The 20,575-nt window shown below is 46.1% G+C and overlaps 2 protein-coding genes and 1 long non-coding RNA gene across 3 annotated transcripts; 1 reads left to right on the top strand and 2 right to left on the bottom strand.

Annotated features, from left to right (window-relative positions):
• Positions 1-24: 24 nt before the first annotated feature.
• abhd14a (abhydrolase domain containing 14A) lies at positions 25-3,333 on the bottom strand. Its single transcript, XM_027020374.2, has 5 exons — positions 3,037-3,333; positions 2,460-2,737; positions 2,220-2,335; positions 1,740-1,975; positions 25-1,459 (listed from the first exon to the last, which is right to left on the bottom strand). The coding sequence occupies exons 2-5, from the start codon at positions 2,729-2,731 to the stop codon at positions 1,277-1,279; spliced, it is 807 nt and encodes a 268-aa protein (XP_026876175.2). The 5' UTR covers positions 2,732-2,737; positions 3,037-3,333; the 3' UTR covers positions 25-1,276.
• A 490-nt stretch (positions 3,334-3,823) lies between these two features.
• On the bottom strand, positions 3,824-10,367 carry hyal2b (hyaluronidase 2b). Its single transcript, XM_027020395.2, has 4 exons — positions 10,279-10,367; positions 8,063-9,022; positions 5,791-5,880; positions 3,824-5,296 (listed from the first exon to the last, which is right to left on the bottom strand). Exons 2-4 carry the CDS (start codon positions 8,996-8,998, stop codon positions 4,910-4,912), a joined length of 1,413 nt encoding a protein of 470 aa, XP_026876196.2. The 5' UTR covers positions 8,999-9,022; positions 10,279-10,367; the 3' UTR covers positions 3,824-4,909.
• On the top strand, positions 10,291-20,145 carry LOC118240395. Its single transcript, XR_004775399.1, has 2 exons — positions 10,291-10,378; positions 19,166-20,145. It is a non-coding gene; the product is annotated as an uncharacterized LOC118240395 (long non-coding RNA).
• Positions 20,146-20,575: the final 430 nt, after the last annotated feature.

The following is a 20,575-nucleotide window of genomic DNA, read 5'->3' on the forward strand; positions in this document are numbered from 1 at the left end:
ATAACACGACCAATGAGACGTAAATATCGCTATTTTATTACTTTATTTTCCATTTAAGTCTTTAGTAACAAGTGATCAACCCCTTCTGGTTGGCATTTTATTCAGTTCTATTTCAGCAGTTCATTGTTTCTGAACTAAAGTATTTATGAACTTCAGATTAGAAGCACACCATAACGTACACACATACTATACACTATATATACACACACATTTCAATGGGAAAAAGCACTCGTGGAAAATAAATATCTCTTGACGTAGTGTAAGGTGCATCTAACAAGAAAAAGACAAGAGTTGCAGAATTCTTTTGATGTTAAAATCTTTTTGGGAAAAAAACAGCAATAAAAAAAAAAAATCATATATATCTGCATGCAATGATCTGGTGATGCCTCACGATGGCGTGACGGCAGCCTCAAAAGTTTAAAGAGCAGGGAAACCAATCAGGCCACTACGGCATGTAGTGCTTACAATGCTTCAACACATCCAGATCACCTGTATAAGAGCTCGGCAATTAGCTAAATTAAATATTGCGTCCAAACAGTGGAGAGACAATTTGATGCCTCTGGAAGAGTGTGCTCCCAACTAGTACAACTGCCTTTAACATTCATATGCATCTGTAGATCCCAGTAAACTGGATCACACACTGGATCAACCCATAAATTAGGATTGGAAATGACCTCTGAAGCAGGACCAACCACTGTTCAGGAGTGGAACCTGCACCTCTGTACGCTCTATAATCACAACTAAAAGGTTTTAAGCCTTTTGTCTTATTATTCGGATTCTCATAAAACAGCCTTTTCTGCTCATGATGCAAATCGGCTTGAAACAAGGAAGTGACTAAGCGAAATGGTAACCTTAAGCAGAGTGAGAGTTGAAGAAAGCTCACTAGGTTTGTTTTACATGCAAATCATTAATAATCAAGAGATCCCCACATATCAGATAACAGCATTAACTGTGTCACAAACTAACAGGTCTCTGTGGTTTGTTCAGTCCCAGACAGCAAAAATGCTTTTTAAACTGACATGTAACAGCTTGAGATATGGAATGACCTCAATCATGAAAGGATGTTTCAGCAACTAATCCCTTCCGCAGATGCAAACCATCTACCAGTGGCACAGCGTTCCGGTGCACAGATACACTTAAAAATAGCGCAGCACAGAGACTGCACAGTCATGTGTCCTGTTTCTTCCATGCAGGCTGTCTTTCTCTCCTTCAAATCCTCCCACCTCAGCCTTCATAAGCCACTTCACACACCCCCACCCCTCCCTTTCTCTCTCCCTCAGTCGAGTTTGCCAAGGAAGTCCAGCAGGGCCTGGTGGAACTCTCGGGGCTTGTCCATGTAGCAGGCGTGACGGGCTCCAGCCAGTCTGACAACTGTGTGCCGTGGAAGGTGCTGTAGGTTCTTCAGAGACTGAGCACCCAAGTTTGTGTCCAGCTCCCCATATACAATCAGAGTCGGGGTCTACCTCCCAGCACACAAACAAGAAGATACAGGATTATTATACCAGGCCCTGCAAGTCAAAACTAAATTATTTACATTTTTTGTCCAACACAAAATAGGTGAATTGGTTACCATTTGTTACATAAATACATATTCTACCCAACCTGGAATATGCACACACCCACACACATCCCCCAAGCTCATTCAAACACTCACTCACTCACTCAAACACACTCATTCATTCATTCCCACACGCTCACTCCCACACGCGCGCTCTTGTATACACCAACTCTTACATCACCTGGATGTTCTGGTACTCCTGGGTGGTGAGGGTGCGAGTGGCCACAGGGGCGATGGGTACAAAGGCGCGCAGCTGGTCGCTGTGTCTCTGGAGGAAGGGCAGGGCGTAGTGGCCGCTCATGGACGGAGAAAGCAGCACGGGGGCCCGCACACCCAGAGCTTCCAAAAACCGTCTCAGCAGATCCACGCGGCTCTGGTCCGTCTTCACGGTCTCTGAGGCGGGAGATTTACCGAATCCTGGGGGAAGAGGGAGGCAGGGAAAGAGAAAATATTACAAGAGGTGACAAATTAAACAGTGAAAATCAGGATAGAAGTGTGTTCAGCAAAGCAACACTGTTTAGACAGAGTTCATATTATTTCATACAGAATAACTGTGCTTGTAATGTAATACATTTGACACATCTGGAGGTTTGTCAGTGAAGCTGCCATGTAAGCCAACTATAATAAAAACTTCGCTAATTCCTTTAAACGTGCTTCCTACCTGGAAGGTCCATGGCGATGGCCTGATATCCATTGGCTGCAAGGACGCTTAGCGTGCTCAGCTCTTCCCAAGTCTTTGAGGTGAAGGCCTGGCCGTGAAGGAGGACAACCTGCAGCCTGACAGAGGAACAGCAGGACGCTCAAAATAAATCAACATAACACAGCTCTTAATACATTGGCAAAGAAATGCAAAGTTCCTGAAGTAAAAATCTGCAATAACCCTGAAGTAAAGCGGTCTCACCTCGGGAGTGTTTGCCTCCCGGCGGAATCGACTGGCAAAGCCTCCCTGAAGAACAGAGGTGGATCACTGGGTATTTGTCCAGTGCGTACCGTGATATTGACAGACGCCGCGGGCGGAGGCGGCGGGGAAGGCCCCAGACCCATCCTCTGGATGTACAGGGACGGCTCCATGCTGCCTTGCCTTATGGAAGGCAGCAGAAGGTACAGGAGGACCGTGGCAAGCAGCACCAGTCCAAGTACGACCAGACGATTACGAAAGAAGTTCATTTTCATGGATGTCTAACATACAAAAAAAAAAAGAATTTTCAATCTTATTTGCAAGTGGTATGTGATGTTTTATCCGGTCTAAAACTGTTTAAGAGGTAATTAACACAACTAGCAAAACATACATACGAAAACCTAGCTAGCTAGCTACAAAGCAAAATCAGTGGAAAGGATGAGCATTGCTTTAGCACCTTAGCTAACCTAGCTAACTATAGCAATCCTAGCTAGTTAGCTAAGGTCAGCTTGTTTAACGTTACGACTAGCTAACGCCAGATATAAAATATTATCTTCGACGTGCACGAAATCAAACTTACCTACAAAGAGGTGAATAAAACGCAAATCTCTATGGCTTGACAGCAACAAGAAAGGTCTTGTTTTGACATAATTGCCGTCTGACAATGCCAAAGGTAATCTTAAATCTTATCACATAATGCACAATAACAGTCCCGAGTGGAAACAGCTCCAACACTGCAGTGGTTCCGCATGGTATCGCTTTCCTCACTTTCCACGTACCAGGAACACTTCCTGAACATTTTTCAGTTTATGAACAATCTAATTGCCAAAAAGATCAACAGATACAGAACATACCAATTTAAAGGGGAAACTTATAAACTGCTAACAACTGTAAATAATGAGATATTAGTGGACAGTGAGGTTCTCGCATGGGGGTCAAATCATAAAGGGGGCTGGACTAAGAGGATCTGAAACAGCACTAAGAGTCTGGTCTCAGCACTAAGAGTCTGGTTTGAGTTATAAAACAAGGCTTTCTCTGTACTCTCAGACCAGTCATATTGCCTTTGGCACTGTCCGATTATCCCCCCCCCCCCCCCCCCCCCCCAAGAATGGGAACAGATCCCAAAAAAACTGAAGGGGAAAAAACTATAGCAAACATGAACAGCTGTCTGCATGTGCAGGAAACTTCCGGAAGCTGGAAAGCTGGGAAGTTCAGAAACAGTTTAAAGTAGTTGCCTGCCTAGAAAAAGCACTGCTAAATTAAAGGAATATGAACACAGGTCAGACACTACACACGTCAAACATTTCAAAGCAAGGTATGCACAGTATGAGCACTTCACCCCATGTGAACTAATAACATCACAGGTCTGAAATCTCTGATTTATTGTAGAAAATAATAGGAAATGTTTAGTTACAATTCTTTGTATTCTGACCAACATACAAAACAATTTTTTATATCTATGAAGGAAATGATACCTTCTAATGTAGATATGACCGAATCAAACCATTTTCGTATGGAAAAGAATAAGCAAAATTTGGTTTTAAAAAAAGACAATAGTAGGCTTTGGTGTGTTTAATCTGACTGTAAAAGTCTCTTTACCACTGATAGAGGCAAGTCACTTCTTGAGGAACTAAAAAACAGATAAAAACATCCATCAAGACACACACACACACACACACACACACACACACACACACACACACACACACGTAAACATGACAATCATTGATATTTTTCAAATAACAATTGAAGAGAATATAGCAAATTATCTAAAATAAAAAACAACACACACATATATCACTAAAAATATTCCAGTTTGTTCCATAAAAAGACACAAGTTCATGAAATAGGGGACCAAGATTTGAGGTGAAAGGTTTGTGCTTTGGTAGATGAAATATAACTCTGTTCATACGACACCATCCAGCAGTGGTCAGTAAGAGAGGTTTTCGGTAAAGCTGCTCAGTTTTTGTCTTTAGTACTGCATCCACTACCTGTAGCCTGTTACTCTGCAACTCCTAAAACTCGCCAACAACTTGCCTGTAAAAGATAAGGCAACATACAATGGTCCAAAATATTCCCACGGATTAAAGATCAAAAGGACATAAAGCACTTAAAATCATATGTGACCTGAATATAGAGACATTTCCAAGTATGCATTATAATACTTGGACATAAACATGCTCACATAAGCTTTCCAAATGATTTCTTTCAGGCACAGTGTAAAATCATCAACTTCTTTGTGTGTAGTTTGTCCTGTGCGGTAAGGGTAAGACTGCTCACATAGTACTACATTAAACGCTCCCTCAAAAGCAGCAGTGTTTCCTCTGTTTCCTTTCCTCATCCACTCCACATCTTCCTGTGCAATGTCCTGAAGTCTCCCACGTCCAGTCCCACACGGAGAACCTCCAGTGTGTTCCTCTGTGCCGTTCCTGCACACATCTTTCCACTCGCCCTTACTGTAGCAGCAGGACCAGTGCTAGCGCCCCCAGCAGGCCGGGCAGCTGCGCACTGTGGGCAAATACGGTCCCGTCTGCAGTATCGGCCTGAGTGCACCCGGGGCCCACGTACCCACTGTAGCATTGGCACTGGAAGTCCTGGTGCAGACGGGCTTGCTCCTCCACACCTAGCTGCCCGTGCACCACCAGCCGGCTGCCCTGCAGCTCCAACCGGTGGGTGTGGGGGCTCAGGTGCAGGTAGGTGTCTGTGTCGGCGTGCTTGCGCAAGCAGCGCCCCCTAGAGGTGCACAGCAGCCGGCTGCACTGCTCCGCCGCAGTTGACACGTTGAGGAGGTAGCGGCCCAGTGGACCCCGCAGGTAGTCGCTCAGACTGAAACAGCTCACCTGCACGAAGGAACCGGGACAGCAGTCAGGATCCCCCAGATGCCTTTTACATTACTGCTATACAAGTTGTTAAAATATCAGTTATAGCTATAAGCTGTTATTACATTAGCTTTATTTTTATGTATTTAGTCAACGTGATATAACATATGCTCTGCACATTTCTTTGAGAAAGGCACAGAAAGGTACAGAATAACAAAATAAATGCAGTTTTCCTGGTCCCTACAGCATTGCTCCTAACAATGTGCAAATGCAAATGAATTCCTAGACAGGGCAGGATGAGACAGGACAGGTTAAGAAATGTTTTTTATTTATTTATTATTTTTTGTTGGTATTGTGTAAACAATTTTGGGATTCACACTAAACTCTTCTGTAATGTTATATTAGACTGGCTACAATGAAGTCATGCCATGGAGACCCCCATAAGGAGATAAGAAATATATGGGTTTGCAAAAACTCAGTCCTACGGGGGCTTACTAATCAGGGCAGACTCTTACATTACTGCTGGCATAGGTGGAGTCGCCCCAGAAGATAACCCCAGCCGCCCCAAGAGATACACTCTCCCCTATAGTAGAGACCAAGTCCATCTGTGGGGAAAGAGAGAGAGAGAGAGAGAGAGAGAGAGAGAGAGAGAGAGAGAGAGAGAGAGAGAGAGAGAGAGAGAGAGAGAGAGAGAGAGTAAGAAAGAGAAGGAATACAAGCAAGTCAAAATACAGGAGAAAAACAAATCAAAAGGTGAATGCTAATATAGATATGGGAACACAGTAATCAGTTTGAGACCCACTTACGCTGAGTGTGAAACAGATACATCCAAATTGTCTATGCACAGGCTCCATGAAAAATGATAAAATGACTTCTGGAATTATGAGGACCAGACTCATGTAAAGCTAGCATTAGGCAATTTCAAAAATGTTCATTCACACACTAACACTGCCACTGTTAAACACTGGAACATGGTTATGGGTGTGTTTTTTCTTTACACAGTACTGCTCAGAATCACATTCCCCTTTATCACAACACCCCCACCACCCCCACCACACAAACACACACCCATTCTTCCACTGCCCAACATTGTCTGTGTAATAGTAATGGCTGTTTCAGTAGGAGTAGAAAGTGACATCATTTGCACCCACACATCATCTACTGCTGACAGAAACTCCAATGTTCAAATTTCTTTCAGTCTGAACATGAACTACACCAAGCACTTTGTGCATCTTTTACTGAAAACGTTTAACTGAAATTGAAGTGCAATTCAAGAAGTGTTGAATTCACTGAGCTGTATAACACATCGACTGTAAAAATAAATAAATAAATAAATTTAAAGCAAAATGCAGATGGTTTGCAAAAAAGGAAGTAAACCCACAATTTTTAGATGCATCCCTCTCTTACTAGAGTTCTGTTCCGATTACTGTAGATTTTTTTTAGCATTTAGAAGAAACATAATAACAGCACTTGCTGTATTTCAGACAGATGCATCCAAGGTCTCTCAGGGAGAAGAGAGGACTTCTGCTTCACATGTGAGGTTTGAACCAAGACTCCTGTGGCTTCAATTAACTTTTTTGGAGGCCCCAACCCAACTAAGCTACTGCCACCTGAAGAAGAAGAGCTGTTACCTCTTACCTGAGCCACTAAGCAACTCCCCAAGCCTCAGAAAAATGGGCAACATTTCAAGGAAATAAAAGCCAGATGTTTGAAAGTGATGGTTTCTGATCAGCCCCAATATGATCCAGCAGATGTGTGATTAGTGTTTCTCACTGAGATTTGTATATGATCTGCATTACCTTGCTTCTGGCAGGACAGATCATCATCATCACGCACAACCTCACTCTGAGGCAATTTTCGATTCTATTACCCCCAACAACCCCCCACCCCCCACTCCTGAATCCAGAGTGGGGCCCCAACAGCACCACATCAGGGGCAACCATGTAACAAGGCTACAGAGCAACACACACTGCTGGGGGTGGCTGCTCTAGAAACACAAAGAGCCACAAATCAGAATCTCTTGAACACAGGAGTCTTTGTTTTAAGAAAGATTTTTTTAAAATCTAACGGTGTGTGTGTGCGCGCACACGTGTGTGTGTGCGCGTGTGTGTGCGCGTGTGCCTGCATGTGCTGTTTCTGAGCTGACACTGGTATTTCTGCATGATTTATATTCCAGAAATGGTGGTGTCTCACCAAATTTATCCTGGCTATTCCAGGCTACCAACAGACCACAATGAGCAGCAAGGAATTTAAGATGGACTGAGTATGTAAATAAATACAGAAGCCTATATATAGACACACACACAGGGAATCCGTTCAGTAACAGAACCTGCTCAGCTAAAAATCAGCTCAGTAATGCAATCTGTTCTTCACAGATTCCATTGCAGAGGCCAGAAGCTCTGCTCATTTTCCATGCAAACATATTTTAAGTGTAATAACAGCCTTATTTATGAATAAGTAATATATACTTAGTGTAAAATTGAATTGCACTGTCACTTAAAAACCTGACCTGGTTCACCTCTTTTAGTTTATGGGACGAAAATGTTTCGTTGCATGGTAGCTACTTGTCAGCATTTTCCTGTGAGTGCAGGACTTCAATAAAGTAGGTGGTGCATGTATGTATGTATGTATCTATCTACACAGAACATCTTCTGTATGTGTGCATGTGGGTGTATTATGAATATGTGTGCGGGTTTGTTTATGTGTGTCTGCATGCATATATATGTGTGTGTGCACGTACACGCATGTTGTTAAGGTGTGTTTGTGTGAAGGTGTGTTTCCTCTTACCTCAGTCAATAGTGTGAGTTCATTAGTATAGGTGGGGCGTGTATACACGAACACAGGTCGGGCGAGGCCATCGCCGGTAGAGGCCAACCGCATGCCCTCCATGACCCGGTTCCTGACGAATTGCCGTCCGCTCTCCCGGTTCCTCAGCATCCGACCCATGTATATGGAAGGGAACAGGGCTGTGCTCTCTGTCCACAGCCAGCTGAGCTGGTCATTCCGTTTGACCTCCTTTTCCGGGCAACGACCCGTGTAGTTAGACAGGCTGGTGCGGTAGTCGTGGTTGTAGCAGTCAGGGAACAGATAGAAGCCCCACAGCTGGCCGGGACGCAGGCTCTTGGCCACGCGCAGGGTCTCCAACATGAAACGCTGTGCGGACAGCTCAAAGTCCTGCTGCGCTACCTTGGCCACCTCTTCCGGTGTCCAGCCAGGGTTTTTGGAAGAGATCAGTCGCCGCGACTGGTTGCGGTAGATGTCTTTAGCGTCCCAGTTGCGTATCCACAGGGGCCGCCATTCCTCCCAGTCGAGGACCGCCAGGCCCTTTGCCGTCGGCTCTCTAATGTACTTTTTCATGCCTTCTGGTATTTTTTCCAGGTGCTGGGTGAGGCTTGCTACCTGGGGAAGGCCGCCATTGACTGGTGTGCCATCATGCTCATAGTAGGGGTACAGCCCCAATCGGTCCTTGTAAAAGATGGTGAGGTTCTGCTTAACAAAGCCCTCGCTGGGCGAGGCCACAATCTGGAACTGACCCAGCTGGAAGTAGATGCCATGGCGAGGGCCGCAATCCTCCGTCGGAGCGTTCCAGGCCAGCAGCAAAGGCTTCTGGGGGAACAGCGGCCATCTTGTGGATTTGAGCTCATGGCCATGGAGGCCGGTCCACAAAACGTTCAGAGAGAGCAGCCACAGGCAGAGCAATCGATTGAGCAGCATCGCTCCCATTTCTCACACAAAGACCTTTACACCCTGCAACACAAACACAAACAAACAAACAAACACACACACACACACAATAGATTCAGACTTCATAGCCTAGATTCCTACTAGACTTCTGGCTTATGTTAAGTAATATTCTAATTCTAATTCTAAAACAGCTTGAATATATATATATAAAGAATTCCTTGGCCATCAAACAATACATACAACAAACACATGATAGGCTACACAACACACTAACAAATATTACTTTGAGTCGGTTAACTGAGAACGACACAACACACAACATTGGTGGTGCGGCATGTGCTCACAGGTGTAATATATGCCCACACATTCCTTCTATCTGGACGCATCAGCGCTGCTGTACTACAGAGCAGCAGAGGCGGCATCAAGGGAGGATGCAGAGGCCACGCACAACAGTGCGTTAAAAAGCTCTCAAATCTCCTGTGGCGAAGCATTACAGGCCTGGCTAATTACGGATGAATTTCCTTTAGAGATTTGGAGATTTGAAGATAGGGAAGGACCGGCCGATTTCAGGACGAGCTATTCCGTCTGTGCTTGGGTATTTGCAACCTGTAAAGCCAGGGGTTTATAGAAGGTGATCTGGTCCCAACTGCACTCCTGTGGCTCGGATTCACATTTTAGTTATTTTCGTTCTCTAACACACCTGAGTTCATCATGTACTCGCAAGCCATTTAGTCAGGTGTGCTGGTACAAACACTACACGATCACTAATCTGTGCATTACAGGACTGAGATTAAGATCGAGGGTCTTAAAGTCAGGTATTCTGATTGTAAGGGTTTTCTTCTGAACTGTTCCAAAACAGTTCCTTCTATTCGACTAAAATTAAGTATATGGCTTTTCAATACAATGTGATTTAACCACTCCCAGTTTCACAGCTCATTGACTTTAAGGTAGCGATCAATTCTTGGAACTGGTGACATGCATATATGTTGTAGCAAACTAGAGGATCAGGCATGTTTTGTTCAAACCTAGACATAGAATAAAAATACTATATTTCCAATTAAAAATAAGTCGATATACTATGCAAACAGACCAGATTAGTCACAGTAAACCTCAGTTATGGTGGCCGTGGCATATGAGCAGGCTCTCCAAGTTTACACGCGAAAGTTCCCCAAACTTCGTATGGCGTAACTGTCGTTGATGCACTGTTGCAATAACAACCCCTTTGCTTTACATGAAATAACCAAAAAAGGAAGTGATCTGAGTTTAAGATTAAGCAGCTATGTAGGTTAGCTACTTTCCAAAGAGAAAAGAAAACTGACCCGAAGAAGACGCAAGACCGCAGCAGCTTAGGACACCGGCTTATTCCACTCCGATCCCTCACAAAGTAAAACGAAGCAGCCTCCATCCATCACTAGCAAAGTGAGTCTTCATAAATGCTCGACTCAGTTCACCGCTCAGATGATGACTTAAATAAGGTTTTTAAAGGTTAGCAGGTCTTTCTACCCACTCCGTGAGGTCCGACTCTCGGCTCTTTACTCGATAGGGTTAATCAAAGTGCTGAGCCTTCGGCCTCGGCCTGTTCCATTACTTACCGAGGGGAGTACTCCGGGGGGAAAAGACAACGTGCTTTTAGAAACCAACAGTTGTTATATCACTTCAAAACGTACTTGTCTGGAAAATAACATGGCATTTTAGTATTTGTTCTATTTTTTCACAATAGTCAAGTTTCAACCTTTTTCAACACACCCCCCTCTCTACAGCAGTAGTGCGGGCCGACTCGGCGCTCTGTGGGGGATGAGAAGAGGACCTCATCATCTAACAGAAGCTGCTTTAACTATACGCGATCGTGTTTCGTTTGATGATCAAGATGTTGTTTTTTTTTCAAACTCGTTTGTTCCTAAAGGCAATATTAAGAAGTTTCTAAAAAAAAAAAGTGGCCTGTTTTGAAAACATTTTCCACTGTCTTAACGGCTACCCTGTTATAAAACCACTGCGAACAACATTTCATATTTCTGATAAGCTCTCAACCATTAATTCCAGCCTCTGTAAAGCTGCAAGTCAACTGAGCAGTAGCAAAGAGCTACTTCCTGTCTGTACCTACCCTGAGTCACCTGATGCTTTCCCCACGCTCCTGTGAATGGGGTCTCTCAAATCTGAGCAGTGAGTTATTCCCTTCTGGCCAGCCTGTAGCAGCACAATGGTATAATGGCATACATTTATTTTACCCCTCGGGCTTACCATCTTCCTCAAGAAGATATGCAGATGTCATTCCCTGTGTCAAGAAACCCTGTACCATTGAAACTCTCTTTAATAGTACAAGTAGAACTTGCAGCCTACCCCAGGAACATAAAGGTAGCCTGGTTTCATTCAAGGGATTATATGAGTGAAACTTAGATAAATGATGTCTGATAAATGTGAAATATGTTAAAAGAAAAATATGTGGTTCAGAAATGGAAATGTCTTTTGTACTTGTGATAGCAGAGTGGAATTTAATGGGAATTTGCAGCAAGCATTGCACTAGAATGCCTCATTTGATCTAACCAGCTGATGTTTTGTGGCCTGTAAAAGTGGCACGTGAGCATGCAGTGGAGGGTGGGGGATGACGGAGAGCCACCCACAGCTGTAGGGCATGAGGTCAACTCTGCACTCCCATTTCTGCTGCTCAAAACCCCACAGAACAGGAAACCTGGACACAGACATCGAATAAAGATGTTTGTGTGCCATGTGTGTGTCGTGTTGTTCAGAATGAAGTAGCCCAAGTAATTATGAGCGTTGTGTGTGTGTCTTTGTGAAAACTGGCAACAGCTGTTTGAGGTGGACACTGCTTTATAAACTCCCGGCCTGGGCTGAATAACTTTAGCTACTGTATTGTTATATTACTGTACATGAAAAGAGAGCTACAGTTTGCTAACATACAGTCCACCCTTGACTCTCATGGGGTTAACTTTTGCGGATTTGATTATTAGCTTGTTTGCTATCAAAAATTAAATGGGATTCTTTATGGGGTGATTTCTGTGGCCTGCATCACAGGTGACAGACTAGAAAATGAAAAGAAAAGTAAAAAGATTTAGAAAGTCATAAATACATAAAATATAGGTATTATTAATCTATTTTACTATTTGCTATCATCAATATATACAAATGTATTACAAATGTTAAAGTTATTGTGCAAAAAGTTTCAGTGTGCTAAAGCACTTTAGACCATGCACTCCATTTGGGGGACACTCTTTGTGCTTGTGGTAAATATGGTCATCAGTTTTATGAGTTAAGGTTTGAGGGGAACCTAGATAGTCATGGGTTTTCCACTTTCCTGGGGGTCCTGTGTAACATCCACAAATGTGCATGTTGAAATTCCACAAAGTTTAAATAACATTAACTAAAAAAACAAACAAACAAAAAAACCCCCACCACTTTTGGAGTCTAAATTTATTTTGTGTCAATTTTCAAAATGCTTTGTAAAAAAAACCTTGTTGTAGAAAACATTAACAGGATTATTGTTGTATATAGTACCGCACGTGAAATGTAGCTCATCAAAGGCTAACGGTACAAGTCTGGCAGCGCACCTGTTATGACTTCTTAAAGAGTTGAAAGGGGGATGGAGGAGTTCAGTGAGAGGAGGAGGAAAAAGACAGAGAGACAGACAGACAGAGGCAGAGAATGAGGGCGGGGGAGGGGACAGAGGGAGACAGACAGAGGCAGAGAATGAGGGCGGGGGAGGGGACAGAGGGAGACAGACAGAGGCAGAGAATGAGGGCGGGGGAGGGGACAGAGGGAGACAGACAGAGGCAGAGAATGAGGGCGGGGGAGGGGACAGAGGGAGACAGACAGAGGCAGAGAATGAGGGCGGGGGAGGGGACAGAGGGAGACAGACAGAGATAGAGAATGAGGGCGGGGGAGGGGACAGAGGGAGACAGACAGAGGCAGAGAATGAGGGCGGGGGAGGGGACAGAGGGAGACAGACAGACAGAGGCAGAGAATGAGGGCGGGGGAGGGGACAGAGGGAGACAGACAGAGGCAGAGAATGAGGGCGGGGGAGGGGACAGAGGGAGACAGACAGAGGCAGAGAATGAGGGCGGGGGAGGGGACAGAGGGAGACAGACAGAGGCAGAGAATGAGGGCGGGGGAGGGGACAGAGGGAGACAGACAGAGGCAGAGAATGAGGGCGGGGGAGGGGACAGAGGGAGACAGACAGAGGCAGAGAATGAGGGCGGGGGAGGGGACAGAGGGAGACAGACAGAGGCAGAGAATGAGGGCGGGGGAGGGGACAGAGGGAGACAGACAGAGGCAGAGAATGAGGGCGGGGGAGGGGACAGAGGGAGACAGACAGAGGCAGAGAATGAGGGCGGGGGAGGGGACAGAGGGAGACAGACAGAGGCAGAGAATGAGGGCGGGGGAGGGGACAGAGGGAGACAGACAGAGGCAGAGAATGAGGGCGGGGGAGGGGACAGAGGGAGACAGACAGAGGCAGAGAATGAGGGCGGGGGAGGGGACAGAGGGAGACAGACAGAGGCAGAGAATGAGGGCGGGGGAGGGGACAGAGGGAGACAGACAGAGGCAGAGAATGAGGGCGGGGGAGGGGACAGAGGGAGACAGACAGAGGCAGAGAATGAGGGCGGGGGAGGGGACAGAGGGAGACAGACAGAGGCAGAGAATGAGGGCGGGGGAGGGGACAGAGGGAGACAGACAGAGGCAGAGAATGAGGGCGGGGGAGGGGACAGAGGGAGACAGACAGAGGCAGAGAATGAGGGCGGGGGAGGGGACAGAGGGAGACAGACAGAGGCAGAGAATGAGGGCGGGGGAGGGGACAGAGGGAGACAGACAGACAGAGGCAGAGAATGAGGGCGGGGGAGGGGACAGAGGGAGACAGACAGAGGCAGAGAATGAGGGCGGGGGAGGGGACAGAGGGAGACAGACAGAGGCAGAGAATGAGGGCGGGGGAGGGGACAGAGGGAGACAGACAGAGGCAGAGAATGAGGGCGGGGGAGGGGACAGAGGGAGACAGACAGAGGCAGAGAATGAGGGCGGGGGAGGGGACAGAGGGAGACAGACAGAGGCAGAGAATGAGGGCGGGGGAGGGGACAGAGGGAGACAGACAGAGGCAGAGAATGAGGGCGGGGGAGGGGACAGAGGGAGACAGACAGAGGCAGAGAATGAGGGCGGGGGAGGGGACAGAGGGAGACAGACAGAGGCAGAGAATGAGGGCGGGGGAGGGGACAGAGGGAGACAGACAGAGGCAGAGAATGAGGGCGGGGGAGGGGACAGAGGGAGACAGACAGAGGCAGAGAATGAGGGCGGGGGAGGGGACAGAGGGAGACAGACAGAGGCAGAGAATGAGGGCGGGGGAGGGGACAGAGGGAGACAGACAGAGGCAGAGAATGAGGGCGGGGGAGGGGACAGAGGGAGACAGACAGAGGCAGAGAATGAGGGCGGGGGAGGGGACAGAGGGAGACAGACAGAGGCAGAGAATGAGGGCGGGGGAGGGGACAGAGGGAGACAGACAGAGGCAGAGAATGAGGGCGGGGGAGGGGACAGAGGGAGACAGACAGACAGAGGCAGAGAATGAGGGCGGGGGAGGGGACAGAGACAGACAGACAGAGACAGAGAATGAGGGCGGGGGAGGGGACAGAGGGAGACAGACAGAGGCAGAGAATGAGGGCGGGGGAGGGGACAGAGGGAGACAGACAGAGGCAGAGAATGAGGGCGGGGGAGGGGACAGAGGGAGACAGACAGAGGCAGAGAATGAGGGCGGGGGAGGGGACAGAGGGAGACAGACAGAGGCAGAGAATGAGGGCGGGGGAGGGGACAGAGGGAGACAGACAGAGGCAGAGAATGAGGGCGGGGGAGGGGACAGAGGGAGACAGACAGAGGCAGAGAATGAGGGCGGGGGAGGGGACAGAGGGAGACAGACAGAGGCAGAGAATGAGGGCGGGGGAGGGGACAGAGGGAGACAGACAGAGGCAGAGAATGAGGGCGGGGGAGGGGACAGAGGGAGACAGACAGAGGCAGAGAATGAGGGCGGGGGAGGGGACAGAGGGAGACAGACAGAGATAGAGAATGAGGGCGGGGGAGGGGACAGAGGGAGACAGACAGAGGCAGAGAATGAGGGCGGGGGAGGGGACAGAGGGAGACAGACAGAGGCAGAGAATGAGGGCGGGGGAGGGGACAGAGGGAGACAGACAGAGGCAGAGAATGAGGGCGGGGGAGGGGACAGAGGGAGACAGACAGAGATAGAGAATGAGGGCGGGGGAGGGGACAGAGGGAGACAGACAGAGGCAGAGAATGAGGGCGGGGGAGGGGACAGAGGGAGACAGACAGAGGCAGAGAATGAGGGCGGGGGAGGGGACAGAGGGAGACAGACAGAGGCAGAGAATGAGGGCGGGGGAGGGGACAGAGGGAGACAGACAGAGGCAGAGAATGAGGGCGGGGGAGGGGACAGAGGGAGACAGACAGAGGCAGAGAATGAGGGCGGGGGAGGGGACAGAGGGAGACAGACAGAGGCAGAGAATGAGGGCGGGGGAGGGGACAGAGGGAGACAGACAGAGGCAGAGAATGAGGGCGGGGGAGGAGACAGAGGGAGACAGACAGAGGCAGAGAATGAGGGCGGGGGAGGGGACAGAGGGAGACAGACAGAGGCAGAGAATGAGGGCGGGGGAGGAGACAGAGGGAGACAGACAGAGGCAGAGAATGAGGGCGGGGGAGGGGACAGAGGGAGACAGACAGAGGCAGAGAATGAGGGTGAAGGAGAGGTCAGAGAGAGGACAGGAATACTAGTTGTGGACAGGCAGGTTATTGGTTTGCACCGGGATGGTATTTGACCCTTGTTGGGGTCCTTCATGACTAGTAATGTCCCGCTTTGTATTAGTAAGCCCGGATGGGTGCAGGGAGTTATCAGCTTGGTTCTTTTGTTCTGATAGTTGACCATTTGGAGCTGCTAGTATCTTCAGCTAGTTGGCATGGTTTGCATCAGAGACAAGTCTTGCCCAAGTTTTCATGTTTGACCCTCTCTTGTATATCCGTTGTTGTAATGCAGAGTGGTTCCTGCTCTGGCACACTGTGGTGCTCTGCTTTGAGATGTCTTAACCACTGAGCACTGGTGTTGTGCTATGATTCATTCTCTCATATGTTCTTCCAGTATTGTTCTGATGGATACATCCACCGTTCTGGGTGTATCTACAGTCAAGGTTCTGTTGCATCGTAACTGACAGTATACTTTTCATGGTTCTTTGGTTAAGAGGGCATTTATTCTTTTGGCTGCTGCTTATTTTGTGTATCTCTGCAGTCTAGCTGCAAGTTAATTTTTGTTTAGCAGATTTCAGGGTCTCACTTATGGGCCACCATTGTATTTCTTCCATAGCCAGGCACAATCTTTCATCTTTGTACTGTTGGATTATACTTGTATTTGTATTTGATTCCCTGAAGAGCAAACAACCCATTGTCTTCATGGTTCCTTTCCATTGCTGGGTAAGATTGACTTATCAGAACGCAACATACTCAAACAACAAACAGAACTTTGGTGCTTCTCTACAGATGAGGAGAAATGTTTCATATTTCATGGCTCATAGTACACATCTAAGTTCTTTATGAATGTATACACTGTCTGCCTCGTTATTACCTTGATCAATTTTAGTCACTGAAATCAACCCAAAAAATACAATTGGTGTAGCCAAGCAGGAGCCTGAGATTTGCCAGACCTGGAGAAGAAAAAGAGCCTGCCAAAAGATGAGCAGAGCTGGACGCGCTAAACCTGCAACGCCCCAACCGCACTCATCGTAACTAAGATGCCAGGGAAAAAGATGCCTCAACAATCAGATATTCCATCTGAAAGGTCAAAAGTGTGCAGTTTTTAAACTCTGTTGGAGAAAAACGACCAATTAAGTTAAACGGACAAAACAAATAAATGTGTCCAAAAATTTAATACAACTGTTGGCGAGCTCTAGGTTATCCTAAACAGTATCAAGATCTGGAAAGTCAAATGCTACAAATTATGTCATCCCAAGAACTGAATACTGCTTTAGAGGTATGATACTTGTACAATTTAAAGTACAATTTAAACCTAATTATAGCAGCTTGTAGCACAGCAAAAGAAGTCCAGGTGTATTGGCACATTTATTGTAAATAGAAAATGCAATTGTGTTAGGGTGGCACCTAGTCTAACTCCTGATATAGTGGAGCTCTGCGACACTGCTGACTTCTGTCTGAGTTGTCTTTGTCTTGGTTTCCAGCTTTTGTTTCCAAGGGGTTCATTGGGGGTGGACTGTGGCTTGTATATTGTTGCCTAGGGTCTCAAACATGACTACTGCAGTGTCATATACGAGCTTGTTGGTTTCAGTTATACTGATTGTTGAGACTGTGCATATCGCTTCACTCTGTGTTTGTGGGTATGTGTTGTATTGTCTTGTATGAATAGCAATGTATAAAATGTATAGAAGTTCCTTTCACTTATAATTCATATTGTAAGAATGTGGAGCGATTAGTTTCGCAGTCCCACTATCCAGAGTTTATTGTGTCTGTCACTCCAACACAGCTGCATCAACTCATCTCCTTATCACAAAGCTCTTAGACAGATGGGTGGTCTCCTGTAAGCTAATTGCAAACTGAAGCAGTGTGTGTAGAGCTAGGTACTGTAGACTCAAAAATTAACACTCTAATTTGTTACTAATAATAATATTACTGTAATTACTATAGTAAATACTGTGGCAATAAAAAACAAAACAAAACAAATGTACATATTCAAAACCAACAATTCTGAAGGCAATAAATCCTGCCTTGTTATGTATCTGTGGTTACTAGTTCGCTAAAAGAAAAAGGACCAGCTCCTTGCATTTAAAAAATACTGCCATTCCCAGAACTAGAATTGAATTCCATAGTTGTGGCCCATAGTTGTGGATCCATATATGTTTGTGGCTGATAAGGAATATCTGGTTAAATTCTCCCCACATGACATAGCACTATTTAATCTTGCCTTTAAGCTCGATGAGAAAGACTTGATTTAGAAATGAACACATTTGTCTTGACTTACAGAATCTAACTCTGTTAAGAGCTCTGAGAGCCTTTGTTAAGAGCCTTTGCTAGCGGTGGAAACTACATAAATTACACATTTACATTCTTGGCATTTAGCAACTATCCAGTGTGACCTGCAAAAGTCATAGCAGACTTAGTTACAAGTTCACTATCAGTTTTAATTTGAACATTTTGAAAGTATACACAGAATAGGATGTCAAATATCCTGTGGTTAAGCAATGGAGTTTCGCATAGGCCCACCCACTTCATAAAAGATAACCACTCTTCACAAGTTCGAATGTGAGGTCTAGCATCCCAGCCCTACTCATATCTGAGCTCACTTTTAAACCAACCACATACAAAACCTCTTTAGACGCAAGTCCACATTGCCCTCCCTGATGGCTACAGCCATATCCAGCTCCACTGACACCATTAATGTGTACTCAGTGCCCCCATGCAGCCCATCAGCTGTGAACATACTGTGTTTCAACTTTTTCATAATTCTGTGGCAACAATTAGCAGCACTGTTACAGCCGTATGTTTTGTTATATAATCAGAATCTTACTGTAGACTGGCATGGCTGCTTTTGGTGATGTGGTAGAAAATCTGCATTACAAATTTACACCTCTTGATGGAAATTCACAGGATAGTTCTGTTTTAAGATATTTTAAACAGATCTTTCAATCAAATAGATCCATAGTACTTGGCTCTCTCCTACTGAGGCAACAGGTCATCTCGGGCCCCACTGTGTCTCTGTGTTTCTTTCCTCCTCTCTTGGTGTTAATTCTCTCCTTTCTATACTGAGTCAGCACTTGAAGAGCAAGCGGAAGAGACCAGTGTTCAAGGTGAGAAGCGGGTCAGCAGAGGAGACGTGCAGGAGATGAGGCCTTCTGACTCCTCAAACCATGCTATAACTGAGATTGAAGGCCCATGCAACCCATAACAATCTCGTGTTTTTAATTAAAACAGACTCAAACAAGTGAGATTTGGAGAGGTTTATGGACAGTCATTATCTTAAAACACACACACAAATGAAAAGTCAAGGTCACTCCTCATTTCCTCTACACATACATTTACAAAAATGTGTGTCTCTTCCTGTGTCAGAGAGGATGAGTGCAGTTTTTGAGTGAGGGTGAGTGTTTTCCACCCTGTTTGGAGCACCATGTCTTTTCCTCTCCAGGGTCACTCCCTCTCCTCTGTGCTTAGGTCAGTGATGGCAACAGGAAACACTCTCATGCACGACTGGATCACCCACGCTCCCTGCTGTCACAGAGATACCAACGTCAGCACAGGGCAGAAGAATGGGCCACTCAAGGAAACCCGACAGCCAGCACACCGGTGGCAAACAGGAAGGACATGGAGGGTCAGGACACCTTAAGGGAAGGACACAGAGGATCAGAGCACTGCGCAGTTGAGGGTTTCCCAGCTTCAGTGTTTGGATCAGCTTAATAATTGTCTGGCTAGATGAATCAAATATTTTATTTCAGGATGAACATGAATGTGCACAGTGCTAGGGTACTCCAGGAGTTTGGCACCTCTGGTTTAAACAGATGCCCAGCTAAAACAATCCCATCATCAAAACTTTGCCCTTATGTTAAAATATCACACTGAAAATGTATGTTTGTGATCATTAATTATGCTTATGGGGTTTTATTGTGCATTGCAATAAGAGCAGAGGCATGTTGGTGATTGTAGCAGGTAATTGTCCTTTATCAAAAGCTCAAGTGCAATCAAGGAAAAAGCTGAAGTCCAGTGAACTACCAAAGGTAACCTGAAGGCAATCAAGTTCTTATATAGTCTTCTATCAGAGGCCTGGGAGCTTGAGGGTCCTGTGTAGTATTGAGATCTTCTCAATGGAGATCTCTGATGTTCCCGGGATCTGCTGGAGCCACTCCCATCAATGGTCCCAAGTGCTCAGATTACTTCAAGAAGGACTGCTGCTTTCACCTTCCATATCTTTTCAAGCTTGTCCCTCAACCCTTGGTGTTTCTCGAGATTTTTTAACATCACCTTGTCCCTGATGTTGCCATTACTATGGCCCTATTTTATATATAGACTGTTGTGACTGTTCGGGTTTAACAACCGGTTTCCACCTACACATTAAAATTCCATCATCGAGATAAAATGCCACTTGCTTACTACCCATTTCCTCCTTACTACTCAGAATAGAGAAATACTTGGTTAAACTAGTATCTTCTTTTTGGGCTGATAGAAGGTGATCATATCCCACCGCACATTCAAACTGCTGACTCAACTTCATCGGTCTCACTCTTCTGTTCCCAGTCATTGAATTTAACAGGGCTCAGCGCTTTATCCTTTTCCGTGTTCATACACAGAAAGGTATCAGAAAAATCTACATGACCCATTGCACGTGACTGAGCCCATGTAAGCATGCACGCAGGAAAAACATCCAGCTGTTCCCCAGTCCCATCAACAGGGGTATCTAAAACATCCAAGTGAGGCAAAACCATACCTCCTGCAATGTGATTACCCCAAATCAACTGGATTCCACTAACAGGCAATCGAGCACGAACAGCAACCTTAAACTGACCTGACAGCAACTCACTAGTTAACCTGATAAAGTGCAAAGGTGCTTTAACACATCCCATTTCAAAG

The sequence above is a fragment of the Electrophorus electricus genome, chromosome 20 (genome assembly GCF_013358815.1).
Source record: "Electrophorus electricus isolate fEleEle1 chromosome 20, fEleEle1.pri, whole genome shotgun sequence".
NCBI lineage: Eukaryota > Metazoa > Chordata > Actinopteri > Gymnotiformes > Gymnotidae > Electrophorus > Electrophorus electricus.